Here is a 14,993-nt window from a genome sequence, read left to right as displayed (position 1 = left end):
AAAAAAACTTCAGTGTAATTTGCAATATCATTGCTGGACAAAGCAGAAAGCATGTTGTGGAGGGGGAGGATGCCTTCTCTGACACAGCTGTCCTGAGGGCCTCTTCCTCTTAATATGGTCACTCTCACTGCTCAGGTATATTTGGAGTAATCTGTGCAAATAGGATGGAATCAGTTCAGAGGACAGCTATGAAAATGGTTAGCAGTCTTTGTCATAAAGCATATAGGGGACAGACTTAAAGATCTCAATGTGTCGTACTTTGGAAGAAAGGTGGGAGAGAGGAGCTATGAGAGAGACATTTTAATATAAAAAAATCACAAAATGTTACTCACTAGAGGTGGGTGGCGTCCCAGAGATACTACATTTAATTTTAACAAGTGGAGAAAAAGCATCAATACATAGTTCAACAACGCAGCAATCGGAGAAGATTTCAAGTTGCTATCTTTATTCTCATTGGCATAAAAAAACTCCGCTCAGAAAATGTAGCATCAACAGGGTAATGCACCCACCACTGTGGGATCTTAATGTGGTTTTCTCTGCCTTGATGAAGTCTTTCATTGAGCCACACTTGTCTTCCTTTACTCAAGCACCTTACATGGAAAATGACCTTCTTGATAGCTCTCACATCTGCACGTTGAGTGAGTGAACTCCAAGCCCTCATGTCAGATCCTCCTTATATGACATTCTGTCATGACAAAGTAGTCATTTGCAACCATCCTAGATTCCTCCCTGAAGGTGGTCTTGGATTTTCATCTCAACCAGTCCATTGAGCTCCCTGTTTTCTACCTGAAGCCACACTCTCACTCTAATGAAGCGGCTCTCCATACTTTGGACTGCGAGTGAGCTCTTGACTTGTACTAAGCCTCACAAGATTTCCACTCATCTGTCCCTGTCCTTTGATCCCAGCAGACTGGGAGTCCCCTTTTCCAAAAGGATCACCTCTGCTATACTAAGGCTGGTCTACCCCTTGACAGCTGCATCACGGCACACAAAGTTCAAGCCATGGCTACTACCATAGCTTATCTCCACTCCCATTGAGGACACTTGTAGGTCAGCCCTTCATTACTCATTCCTGCCTTGAGGCACATTCCAGATGAGATAGCCACTTTGGTCAAGCTGTTCTACAACATTTAATCACCTCTTGAAGCCAAGGTTCCCCCCTCCCTCCCCCCACTTGGTCTGACCAGGCTCATGGTGGGTGGCAGACATCTTCTTTTCAGAGCCATGATCCTGGCAGCTAGGGAGTCCCATATAGAAACATGATGGCAGTTAAAGGCCAAAAGTCTGCCCATCCTCAGTAACCGATAAAAGCCAAAAGGCCCATCCACAGTAACCATCCCATGTACCTATCCTTCGCTTTCTTGAATTCAGTCTCTGTCTCCACCACCCGGGAGACTGCCTGCTTGTCCTTGGATAAAAGCACAGTTAACTTTCTTGTAATATGTGTTATCAAAGGACAGCAGGCAGTTATTCTCACAACCCTCCCGGCTCCCCTTCTTGGCTTCCTAGCCTAGAACTGGAGCTGTACTATGTTTTCCCCAGTACATACTGTACCACTCTTCAAGTTTTTACAAAACTGCCAAAAAGATATTTGGAGCAGAGCTCACTCACATTTTCCACTATTGGATCTTCTTGGTTTGTGGCCCTGGACCCAAGGGTTAATTATCTATCTAGATATGTGCATTTATTTGGGAGAGTGATTAAAAGCTATATTTACTTGAATAGCTTCTGTTATTTCCTATGGCTGGAAAATTTGTTTCCTTTTGTGTGTGTGCTATTGTTGAAAAATGTAATGAAATAAAATTAGAAAAATGGTTTGCTAAAAGGAAAATGAAACGATCATTATGGAGCACTTGCTATTGAGGCTGGGCTATAGAAATAATTAATAGTAGTAGTAACTTTCTTACCTTTTAAAGGAAGGAAAAACCCAGGAAACAGAAAAATCCTAGAAACAGATTGAGCCACTATTTATGTTCAGTTTTTATTAGTTTTCTTAATATTGCAAGAGGATCAGCACAACATAGGGGATTGTATTTGCTTTTGTAATATCACTTTCTCCCACTCCAACCCCCATACAATAACTGAACCAAACTTTCGACCATAAGACATGACCATCGGTGTATACGGTAAGAAGGTTCACAGTAATAAAATAGAACACAAATACCCCCCTCTTACTAAAGATCCTCTCCCAAGCTCAGTACAGGATAGATCCACTATTTATTAGGAAGAAAGAATGATCTAGAAACACATAATTGGATCTTTGGTATGAAATTAAACACACAAGGAAAGCATAAGAAAAAACACTCACTTAGAGCCAAAACATGACACTTCCAAAACCTGCTTTCTCCTAAGTTGTGTAGCCCAAGAAACATCAGGAAAATATTTAATCTTTTGACAATAACAAAGAACTTCCTTATTAGGAAAAAAGTTCTTAAGTACTGAAATTTTATCCTCATCAGTTCCAAAGGTAGCCACCAGGTTTCCTCTAGCAGTTATGTGATTCAGAGAAGATTCCAGGAAATCTGTTTATCACCCTGCTGAGCCTCACTTGGTTGGCTGTCTTCTGGATTAGAAAGATAGGGCCCCTTTTATCAAGTTGCACTAGAGGCTTTTAGCACGAACCGGTGCAGTAAATGTTCTAACGCTCATAGCACTTACTTTGCTGGCCCGTGCTAAAAACCTCTAGTGCAGGTTGATAAAAGGGGGGGATAGGAAACAAAATACACTTTAGAAATAACCATAGTATCAGAATTAGCTAATTGCAACACATTTTCAAGTAAGACCTCAACAAAATCATAAGTGAGAGAAGATAGGTTTGGGAAAATTTAGAAATCTTAGATCTTGTGCCCTATATAAATTCTCCAGTTCTCCACTTTATATGAACATCTTTAATACAAGCCACTCAAGTAGACTGGCCTGTCTGAATTTAGGCATCTAATTTCAGAATTGTCTTCTCTGTTTGTTGCAAACTGAAATTCTGATTTTACAGTTTTACTTTTTGTGAAAAGTTCACCGTTTCATTGTGCCAGTCAAAAATTGGTCTGTTCAAGCAAAGTCCAAACATCTTTTGAGGCAGGTTTGTCCAGCCTTTTTTGATCTGGGGCCACATTATACAGCAGCATCAGAAACAACTTGTAGCCAAGCCAAGAGGGGGCAGGATTGGTACCACAGTTCAAGGAAACATCTGAACCCTGTTGAACCTGAAGCCCAGTGATTTCAATATAATAGGGTTAAAAATTCTTGAGAAATATGATTTCTCGAGAAACTCTGATATCCCTACAACCAACATCCAGACTTCTGAGGCAGGCCTTTTTGGCCGAAACACGATCATGTCGAGTCTTGATTATACAATAAAGAAATTGAGCACCAAAGGTCACCTTTGCTGTTGTTATTTGCTTTCCAATTTTGGGAAGGCGTTCTCTCCTGTTTCTTTGTGATCCAAAACACTCACCATTGTATTTTTCACGTTTTGTCAAATAGTGGCAAAATAATAATGATGCATTGCCCCCTCCCCTAGCTTTCACCAGTTTTTTCCCTCACCTGGCTTTGGCTGAAGAAGAAACAGTGTGATTCCTGCTACCTCCACCACAACTCGGCTCTCTACAAATTTGAATTATGTGGTGCTAGAAGTTTGAGAGATCACCCCTAATCCCTCCAGTGGAGTGCTGCGTGAAATGAGCAACTTTTCTAAAACCTAGATATGGCTGAGAACAGGTGTGAATCCTGATGTTCCCGTTGGCAAATATAAGCATGCATTCCCCTTTTGAAATGTTTCTATTCACCCCACTCTAACCTTGCTCAAAATACCCAAATCTAACCCCCTTGCCAAGCACACATTTTCAAGTTTTGGATGACTGTATTCTGGTTTTCTGAAATTAGGAAATCATTACCCTGCTTTTAAGACCTGGCCAGGGTCAGGGTGGGTGATGGAGTAAAGGGAAGGTTGGAAAGATTGGAGGGCATCAGATCAGCAACACAGAAGTTATGCAGGCGGCTGATATTTATTTCTGACACCTGCATAAATAAGTGGTGAAAGATAGGACAGCCTTTTGTGCAGTGCTATCTGGCCACCTTGACTTGGCCTCTGGACCACCCCACCACTGTCTGGATTTGTTTTGTGCAGTCTCGGTGGCACTGCCCAGTTAAATGCTACTGAATATCTGCAGCCTATCCTGCCTGCTTAAACCACGCTTAATATCTACCCAATAATCATAGAATTTATAACAGTCGTCCGCTTAGTTGATAAGCGGATTAGAAATTTTAAAAATAAATTGAATTAATTAATATAATATCAAATTACTAGCGATGTACTTATAACTAAAAAAATAATCTTGGTATCCTCACATTTCAAATTGCATCATGACCCCATTAAAGCTGGTCATAGTATTTAACTTTTGTAAGTTACCCACTGGTTAAAAGGACACATGCACCGAACGTGCATTATGGCAGTGCAAGTCTCTGGGAAACAGATGAATTTCATCTCTGTCAGCATAACGTTGTAGTATCCTGGGTCTAAGCTGCGGGCAGCTCTTAACATCCATCCCCCCTCCCTTGACACCTGGTGATATCAGTATAGGTAGACAGGATCTCTCCCTACCTGATAGGATTAGTTTACATGTCATAGAACTGGGCCTTCGAAGGAATTTACTTCTCCTTGGTAATCAGGAGACATCAGATTAAATAAATCAAATTATGGCACAGGAAGGTGCTGGAAGTGTTAATTCAGGTATAAAAACACAGGATACACACAGGACATTCAGATACCCACTCGCATTCATACCTATAGACTTTCATGCTCGGATAGCCATTCCACACACACTCCACGCCTCAGCCACCTATGGAAGGAGAGACATATATTCACTTATGCACAAGCCACATTAGAGGAACAGGTGCACCATGTGATGCACACACAGAAGCAGCTCTATAACAACTTTCTAAGTACTGTACATTTGTAATTTGTAATAAGTCTATTTCTATATAAATTATTCTTTTTTTTCCCAAGTCGCACCTATCTCTTATCTTATTATGCTACAAACCTCACTGCCTCTGAGAAATGGACCTGGGACCAAAGAAAAGGAACCAAGAACAAAGTTAAGAAAAATTACAATCTTATCTCCTTTTTAATATTCTTTGTGGAATTACACCTCTAGAATTTCTTAGGCCATCTGAAGAACTGGCTTTCTAACCACTCACTCGATCATATTTTCGTAGAGCTGGCTTTTTTAATTGCTATCCAGTTGCACATTTTTTTGCTTGCAATTTTTTTGGGGTGGGCAATAAAAACTGGCTAAATTTGTTAAAGCCACAAAGTAATATGCACTCACATATATATTATATGCTGTATATATATTGGATTCCATTGTTTGTTTTTAATTATTAATAGCTTTGTATTTTTGGTTAGTGACATAATTAGTACCTTGTAAAAGTCTTACATGTTTTCCATATTTCTTCTGTCTACAAATACATTTGGTAGAGGTAGGAGGTTGTTTCACTAATGTACATTTGAGCAGCTGTCTCACTTGTCTAATATCAGTTCTGGCAGGATACACATTTCAAATCTGATGTCTTGTAATCACAAAATAGAAAATAAAATTATTTTTCCAACCTTTTGTTGTCTGATCATTTTTATTATTCAGATCATGTTGGTCCCAGGCTCTGGTTTCTGTTTGTCTTCTGTTAACTCACTCGCCAGGGTCTCCTGCCCATTTGACATTTTCTTGTTTTTCTGTGCTCACCATCCAATTTCCATCTGTGTACCTTCCCTTATCTCTATTCACTGCAGGTCCAGCACCCCACAAGGGTCCAGTCTTAAGGAAAAATTTCTGCCTGTCCCCTCATGTTCTCCTCTGACCTGAGCTACCCCTGGCAGTTTGTGAAGGACCAGCACCCTCTCTCTTTCCTTCCCGCCAGGCCCCACCCCCAACCCATGTGGCTAGCATTCTCTTTCTTTTCCCTTCTCTCCAGCCCCCACCCCCACCTCAAATGGCCAGCAACCTCTCTATCTTCCCTTCCTTCAGCTCCAGCCTCAACAAGTCAAACTGCCCCCCCCCCCAATGGGTCCAGTGTTCTCTCCATTCTGGGCCTTCCTTCTAGCTTCCAGCTCCCTACCAGGTCCAATCCATCACTAGCAGCATCCCTCCTCCCACATGTGGGTCCGCCAGCAGTGGCAGTACCCCCCCACCCACATAATATGGGTTAGAAAACAGTGTGGGTCCAATGGCAGAAGCAACACACATAGTACCAGACGTTCTCAGCCCTCGCTGCCAGTCTGCTCATGCCTTCTCTTGGGAAGTCCTTCTGCCGGAGTCCATCCTTCTGATGTAACTTTCTGTTACATCTGATGTAACTTTCTATTATATCGGATGTCCATCTGCCGTCATTTACTACGTTACTGTTATGTACTCGGTGTCCTATGCAAACAAACCATCTGAAATTCATTTTAAAGATAAATGAATAAATCCTCCACTTATCTCTATGGAGCAGCTGCATCACTGAATACTGACTTCATCTTTTATTCTACTGTCCCCATATATTAGCCTTTTGGAACTCAATCTGGGATCAAATAAATTGTTTATTGGAAAACCATGTAGCGTTATCATATGATACTGTGATATTTGGAATGTCTATGAGAAAAAAGTCAGATATCAGCGTGTAACAACAAACTTTTAATGATTTTGACTGGAGTTGCCATCCAACATATTACTAATAACTGGAAGGATCACAGTAGGCTTAATTTTAATTTTTGGTGGAACTCAGTATGTCACATATATAGAATGGAAAGATCAACAGCGGTACAGAATGGAAATTATAAAAAATTTATTAAAATATGGGAGCCATTAACATCTTTCTGTCATGATTAAATGCCATTTTTCTATTAATTACACACCATTCAGTATTGGGTGGGGGGTGGGATTCAAATTATATGATCTTATAATGAATAGAGGGTTTTGAGGGAGGGTGGGATGAGGGTTACATTTTTTTAATTATAAGATATAATGATAAGATGTTCAAGTGCTCAAGCTAAATATATTTATTATATAATATTTGTACACTTGATGAAAGTTTTAAAATGAATAAAGAATTTTTTTTTTTAAAAGTTTTATTAATGATGCTTTAGTGGCCATGTCAGAGAGAGACAAACAGAATATTGGGAAAGTTGCTGTCATTGATAAAAGTAGGTCCAGAATCAGAAAGTGAACTTCTTGGTGATGCCAAACTATTGTGAACATATTTTTCTCTGTGGTATTACCGTACTCCTCACTGGAGATGTTTCTGTTGAAGTTGAAATTTGCACACTGTAAACTTACTACTACTACAGTTTATTTCTATAGCACTACCAGACACATGAAGCTCTGTACATTAAACACTCAAGAGATGGTCCCTGCTCGAAAGAGCTTACAGTCGAAAACTTGATCTGGGTTTGCCTACTGTAATAAAAGGAGCAGAAGAAGGGTTGCTAGAGAGACCTATGACAATTGTCACTACCATTCTAGGATTTAAGGGCAAGTTGGACGCACATCTTGCAAGACACATTAAGGGATACGAGTGACCAAGGTCCTCATCGGGGAACACCTAGCTGAGCCTCCGCGGGTGCGGACCACCGGACTAGATGGACCCACGGTCTGATCTGGTGCGGGCATTTCTTATGTTCTTATCTGAGGGAGTTTTCCCCAATATGCTAAAAAGGTCTATGGCTTAACTGTGTGTATGCCGTCGAGTCAACCACTGACCCATGGCTGCCTGCACAAGTGAGGCATCCTCCCTGCGATGTTTCAAGGCAAAGTACAGGAGTGGTTTGTTATTGCCTTCTCCTGTACCGTGTGTGGCTCCACTATGTTGTTGCTGCTGCCCAACATAGGGCCCTGAAGCCTACAGCACCTGGTATTCCCCTGTGGTCCCCCATCCAGGTATTAGCCCAGCCTGACCCTTCTTAGCTTCCAATAGCAAGATCAGACTTACCAGGGCAGCCAGACCGTAGGCATATACTACTTGCATCAAAATCAACTTTTTTTTTTCTTTTTAGTGTCTTGGACACTTTCTATCCTATCTGCAAACTCCCTTTTATGGAGAAAATCATTGAGGAAGTGTTGGCTTTACAAGTGGTCGGTTTTTTGATGGCCAACTTAGGTTAGGAGATGGGGATATGTAGATAAGATACTTGATATTTGTGTTATAAAATAAGTTGTATTCTTTTTAGGGATAGCATAGAACATTGAGTGAAAATTGTAAACGGGAATTGGCTGTATAAAGGCTTTGTCTAGACCCCTAAGAGAGAGGATAGCTATAAATGTGGCAATACAAATGACAGGTGATTTAAATCATAACTTTATTAGCTGCTGAAATTTTGCATGAAGCAGCACATGTCTATCCATCCCTTTACAGGCTATGTATTTTGAGTTTCTGCCAACCAGCTGGTTAAAGATACTCCTTGTTCACTACTTGTATCATGTAATTTACTACCCTTTTTAGGGCTTCCTGCAGACCCCACAACCATTTGGGTTTTCAGCGAATATGTATTGGATCAGTTTCATATACTGGAGTTCAGCGCATGCAGATTTAACTTATTTTGCTGTGGATATTCTGACAACTTAACTAACAAATAGTGTCTCCAAGACAGGTCTGAGATGTTCTCCACTGCTAGCATGGAAGTCTGTCCGTAATGCTAACGAAAACTTTTGTGTCAATTTTTGCCAATCCTGAAATTGAAAACCTCACAAAATGTAAACCTAGGACTATTTAAAAAAAACAAACAACTTTTGACTTGCTAGTTTTGTTTGACATGGGAGAGGTTTTCAGAATACACAGGGCCTGTTCTTGTACAGATAAAGCCTCTTTGCTTTCTCTTATAAGAACCTGCTTTAGTACAATGCATGTGTGCACTTTTCACTCTCCAGACTTTGCAGGATTTTCAAAGTAAAATTAAGTGCATGCTATTGCTACCACAATGGAAGTTATCTGTTTTTTAGCATAGAAGGAGAAAACTCCCACAGAAAAGAAAACATTGACAATTGCATAGGCCTCGCTAGCAACCACTCTGCCAATTTGTATGGATACTTTTTCTGAGTAAAAATGCAGGTATACTTTTGGAAATTCAAAAGTATGTATGTTCCAAATCCCATGAAAACCCATTCCCAGGATTGTGAATGGATGCTTGTGCATCAAATTACGCATATACTTTTTTTACCCACACATAGGGCAGGCAGTTCTATAAAAGCCCAGTTTTGTGGGTAACCAATATTTTTGCCTGTTGAAATGGCTTGAAAATTGTACCCTCCCAGACATACCCCTCTAATATTTATTGAAAGTTTCTATAACTACTTAGTATATGATGAGAAATAGTTATAAAATTTTGTATTCATGGTATCATACCCCTCATAGGCTACTTAAAATCTTTGGCCATGGCTGTGGATTGTGTTGGTGTGAGTGTGAACTGTTTATATGTACCATATCTGTTGGGCTTGCCCCTTTCTTACTGGATTGAGATATTGACTTTGTTCCATCAATACTTCACATAAGGTATCCTGCCAGGGCAGAGCATTACTTGCTTCACTTTAAGCCAGGGGTGTCCAACCTTTTGGCTTCACTGGGCCGCATTGGTCGAAAAATGTTTCTGGGGCTGCATAAACGTGCAAACTCTGCAGCAAGACAGAGGAGGGAGCCAGCAAGACGGTAAATACCGGGGGCGGCAGAGGAAAACACTGCATCGTCCTTGACCGGGGCCGCACAAAATACTTCACTGGGCCGCATGCGGCCCTCGGGCCACAGGTTAGACACCCCTGCTTTAAGCCTTTTGGAATAAAGAAAAAACAACACTTTGTTGCAACCAGTCACATGAGGTGAGGAGTGGCCTAGTGGTAGAACTGCTGGCTCAGCTGTGAGATCAAATCACAGTGCTGCTCCTTATTATACTGGGCAAGTTGCTAATCCTCCCAATTGCCCACAGCTTTGAATGCATAACCACAAAAAGATGATATACAAATCCCATTCCCCTCTTCTCCCCCCTTTGTACCGCAAGCAAACTAGCCTTAGTAGTTAGTGGCTTGGAAACAGCTGTTTACACCTTCTGTACAAGTAGAGGTATGCAAGAGGGACTATGTTTTGTCAAATGACTAAGGGCTCCTTTTACGAAGGTGCGCTAGCGTTTTTAGTGCATGCACGCTAGCCTAAAAACTATCACCTGCTTAAAAGGAGACGGTAGCGGCTAGTGTGCGCGGCATTTCAGCACGCGCTAAGCTAAAACTGCTAGCACAGTGCTCTTCAATCTTTTTATACCTATGGACCAGCGGAAATAAAATAATTATTTCATGGACTGGCAAACTACTAAGACTGAAATTTTTTTTAAAAACCATCGCCGCCCTGTCCCTGCGAGCTCGGTCCCACAAAACATCTGATCTCATCCGCACAAGCCTCAAATAGTTATGATTTTATATTGAACATATTTTATTAAAGTATAAAAAGAAACAATATTCTATACAATTGTCATTTTATAAATACAAATAATACAGGGCAAAGATCAACAAAACCCCTGTCTCCCCTCCCCTTCACATATATCCCCCTCTACTATCAAGAAAACTGAATAAGCCAAATTATTACAGAATGCTACACAAATATCATGTAACAGAATACCACAGTCACACATGACAGGAATGGTGTTAGGGGAATGGAACTAGGGCAACTGCGCCCTGGTCAGAGAGAGCCCTAAGCCAGCTGGAATCTAAAGAAGCACTGCCTGGGCTTTGCACTCCCCAGTTATGTCTAGCAAGATACATATTTCAAATCTGATATATTTGAATCACAAGATAGAAATAAAATTATTTTTTTCTACCTTTTGTCATCTCTGATTTCTGCTTTCATTGCCTTTTCACTCTCTTCCATCCAGCGTCTGCCCTAAGAACATAAGAATTGCCACTGCTGGGTCAGACCAGTGGTCCATCATGCCCAGCAGTCCGCTCACACGGCGGCCCTCTGGTCTAAGACCAGCACCCTAACTGAGACTAGCCCTACCAGCGAATGTTCTTGTTCAGCAGGAACTTATCTAACTTTGTCTTGAATCCTTGGAGGGTGTTTTCCCCTATAACAGCATCTGGAAGAGCGTTCCAGCTTTCTACCACTCTCTGGGTGAAGAAGAACTTCCTTACGTTTGTACGGAATCTATCCCCTTTCAACTTTATAGAGTGCCCTCTCGTTCTCCCTACCTTGGAGAGGGTGAATAGTGTCTTTCTCTACTAAGTCTATTCCCTTCAGTATCTTGAATGTTTCGATCATGTCCCCTCTTATCTCCTCTGTTCGAGGGAGAAGAGGCTCAGTTTCTCTAATCTTTCGCTGTACGGCAGCTCCTCCAACTCCTTAACCATCTTAGTCGCTCTTCTCTGGACCCTTTCAAGTAGTACCGTGTCCTTCTTTATGTACGGTGACCAGTGCTGGACGCAGTACTTTAGGTGAGGGCGTACCATGGCCCAGTACAGCGGCATGATAACCTTCTCTGTCTCATCAGTCCAGCATCTGCCCCTTCCATTCACTGTCTGTCTTTTCCTGCCATCTCTCCTCCTGTCCATCCGTCCCCCCCCTAATTTGGTCTGGCATCCATCATCTTCCTTCTGTTTCCCTCATGGTCTGGCATCTCTGTCCTTCCCTCCCCCCTGTGGTTTTTAGCATCTCATTTCCTCCACTCAGATCTGATATTGTTCTCTGCTCTCTCTTCCCTTTTCTTCTCTGGTCTTCCTTTTCTATTTTCTGCCTCCATCTAAATTAAATTCTTTCTTACTATTTAGTCCTGTTTCCCTCTTTTCACTGTGTCTACCCACAGCTTGTCACCCCTTTCCCTCACTCCTCCATTATCTTACTATTTTCTTCCCCCTTTATTTATTTTCTCCTTCCATCCAGTATGTGTTCTTTCCCCACTTCCATTCAGTATCTGCTCTCCCCTTTCAACTGACATCCATCTGCCTTCTGCTCTCTCTCCCTTCTCACTTCCATCATCAGTCCCCTTCTCTCTCTCATCTCCTCCATTCCATCATCTGCCCCTTCTCTCTCTCTCCCCCCCCCCAACTTCCATCATCTGCCCCCCTTCCCCTCACCTTTGCGGGTCACTTTCTTTCCCCTGAGGGTGGCTCATGTCAGAGGGGAAGCTTTGGCCGAGCAGAACTGCTTGCAAGGAACAGTGGAACTTAGTTGATGTCGATGCTGAGGCCCGTTGCCGTTTGAAGGAAAAAAAAAAAAAGGTGGAAAAAAGGGACCTGCAAAGGTGAGAGGAAGACAAACCTCCAGGACAGCTGCTCTTTGCCCTCCTTCAGCAGCCCAAGAGTCTTTAGGCAAGCGGCAGCTCTGTGTGCTTTTAACTTCGGCACAGAGCTGCCCCTAAGCAGTAGTTTAGCGCGGTTTCATGAGGCAGCCTCGGGGCATTTGCTAGGCCCGCCCACATCGCATCATTGAAGCGGGCCGGCCTAGCAAAGGCCCCGAGGCTGCCTCATGAAACCGCGCTAAACTACTGCTTAGGGGCAGCTCTGTGCCGAAGTTAAAAGCACACAGAGCTGCTGCTGCTGGTCTGGAGGTGCGGAGACAAGGCAGGAGGCATATGCAGTGGAAGGCAGGAGTCCCGGCGAAGGCAGGAGTCCCGGCACAGCGCCGGCAACAGGAAGTTGCAAGTCAGCTGACGCTGGCACCTTTCGTTGCGGCGGGAACCCGAATCCTTCGCAGACTGGCAAGATTTTTTTGCGGACCGGCGGTTGAAGAACTGTGCGCTAGCACACCTTTGTAAAAGGAGCCCTAAGTTAATTGCACTTCGGACTGGTCAAGTGGTTGCATTCCATAAAATATGGGACATTTATCTCAACTGGAGGAAGATGGGGAAAGGAAAGGGAATGGAACCAGACTCAAAGTGGTTTACATACAAGTACTTTCAAGCATTTTCCCTATCTGTCCCGGTGGGCAGTGAAGGATTAAGTGACTTGCCCAGGGTCACAGGGAGCAGCGCAGGGTTTGAACTCTGAAGCTGGATCTCTAACCACTATACCAAGGATAATTAGGGCACCTGCTGTATTGTGTGAGAGGGAGGGGTTTTGACACATGGAGTTTTAATGCATATAACTGTTTTAGGATTACTAATTAATAATAAAAGTTTAGAAAAAAAACAAAAATGTGCCCTCCCTGTGACCTAATTCTCTCTCTTTGCTAGAGAAGTCAGTAAAGTACTTGAGTGGAATTCATACCATTCACAATGTCTCTCATATAGCTTGTTGTGACACTGTTCAGAATTATTTTTTTTCCTTTGTAATTAGACTAATTATAATTCTGTTCTTTTTTTTCTTTATTTATATTTTTGCTTGGTGATTGTTTACTGTGCAAATGGTCCTTTCATTATGATGGAGAATTTATCTCTGTGGAATACTGTGGAAGGAAATGTGGTTTTGTAAAATATTTGCAGTTCGCAATAATAAAGTTCTTCTATGTGTGGCTGCAGCTTATCCCTTCCTGCTTACAATCTGTCCGCCCTTTTCTCTTCCTCCCAGGAAAGAAGAGCCATGACTTGGGGGACTATGACCCTCTCACGCAAGCAGACAGCGATGAGAGCGAGGATGACCTTGTGCTCAACATACAGAAGAATGGAGGGGGGGTGAAGAATGGAAAGAGCCCCCTTGGGGAGGCACAGGACCTGGACTCGGATGTGGAAACTGGGTTGCCAAAAGAGATCCAGCGACAAGGGGCCTGCAAAGGGGATGGGCTATCTGTGGCTGGGGTCACCGAGCTGGAGCAGAAAGCTCTCTCTCCCATGTGGCCTTATGTGCGGACTGCCATTTTCCTCCTTACTGTCATCATCTCTGTGGTTCTGGTGTTGGTGTGCGCCTTCCTAATTCCATGCCCTATGAGAGATGAGCACAACACATGGAGCCTCACGCTGGGGCAGCAGAGAGGTGAGTCATAGGCAGCAGGTGGGCACCCTTCACTTTTCATTTTTTTGACGATCACCTCATGCCACAGAAGTGCAACCACGGTAGTGATTTGCCTGAAAATCAGTAGTGATTGGCTGGTGAAGATTGCTGGCGAAGATTGTAGTGCAATCTCGAATTTGGTTCAGTTTTGGAACAAGTTGAGTCCTAACTTTAGATGTAAATGTAAGCAGTTATTCTTTAGCTCCAATTATGAACTTATTAATGGTATCACGTAAACTGCTAATATAACCTACGTGTACAGAATTGCACACAAGGGGCCAGGTTCTATAAAGTACACCTAAAGTTAGGCGACTACATCGGCGTGCCTAGTCGATGTAGGTGACTAACTTAATTAAGTAATAGGATTATTGGTGCTAATAATTAGCACCTCGTAACTGATGTCGATTGGATTTAATTGGATGTTAGGCACCTAGGGCTAGATTCATGAACCTGCCCGATCCGGGCAGGTTCGATGAATTCACAAAACTCCAATATGCAGATAGGGACGATCGTAGAAACGCCCCCATCTGCCTGCCTGAATCGCTCTATAGCAGGGGTGTCAATGTCCCTCCTCGAGGGCCGGAATCCAGTCGGGTTTTCAGGATTTCCCCAATGAATATGCATGAGATCTATTTGCATGCACTGCTTTCATTGTATGCTGATAGATCTCATGCATATTCATTAGGGAAATTCTGAAAAACAGACTGGATTTTGGCCCTCGAGGAGGGACTTTGAGACCCCTGCTCTATAGCAATTCCAGCGCATGCGCAGACCATATGTAGATGGTCTGTGTATGCGCTGGACCTCAGGGCCCGGCATAGATTTTTTTATTTTTTTGCTGCAAACTGGTTAGATAGAAAAAAAAATCTGTGGAATATTTTCAGGAAAAAGAAAATCTATGTGGAATGTTGTCCAAATTTTGGGTCTGATTCATGGAGGTGGAATCGATCTTCAGTGTGTTTTTGAAGTACCACCACAAAAACGTTTCGCGGGGAAGGATGGGGGAGTCGGGGCGGGAAGGAGACATGAAGGAGATCAGCCGGGGCTGGTGGCGAGAAGTGCAGC

The 14,993-nt window shown here is 42.7% G+C and overlaps 1 protein-coding gene across 1 annotated transcript in view; it reads left to right on the top strand.

Moving 5' to 3' along the window:
* Window positions 1–14,993, top strand: part of FAM234B (family with sequence similarity 234 member B) — a 115,721-nt gene that overhangs the window by 8,190 nt on the left and 92,538 nt on the right. Inside the window, exon 2 of the mRNA XM_033929339.1 lies at window positions 13,509–13,910. Coding sequence (XP_033785230.1) covers window positions 13,509–13,910 — 402 coding nt within the window. The remainder of the gene's footprint in view (window positions 1–13,508; window positions 13,911–14,993) is intronic.

The sequence above is a fragment of the Geotrypetes seraphini genome, chromosome 2 (assembly GCF_902459505.1).
Source record: "Geotrypetes seraphini chromosome 2, aGeoSer1.1, whole genome shotgun sequence".
NCBI classification, from domain to species: domain Eukaryota; kingdom Metazoa; phylum Chordata; class Amphibia; order Gymnophiona; family Dermophiidae; genus Geotrypetes; species Geotrypetes seraphini.
This window is presented reverse-complemented; position numbering and strand designations above follow the sequence as displayed.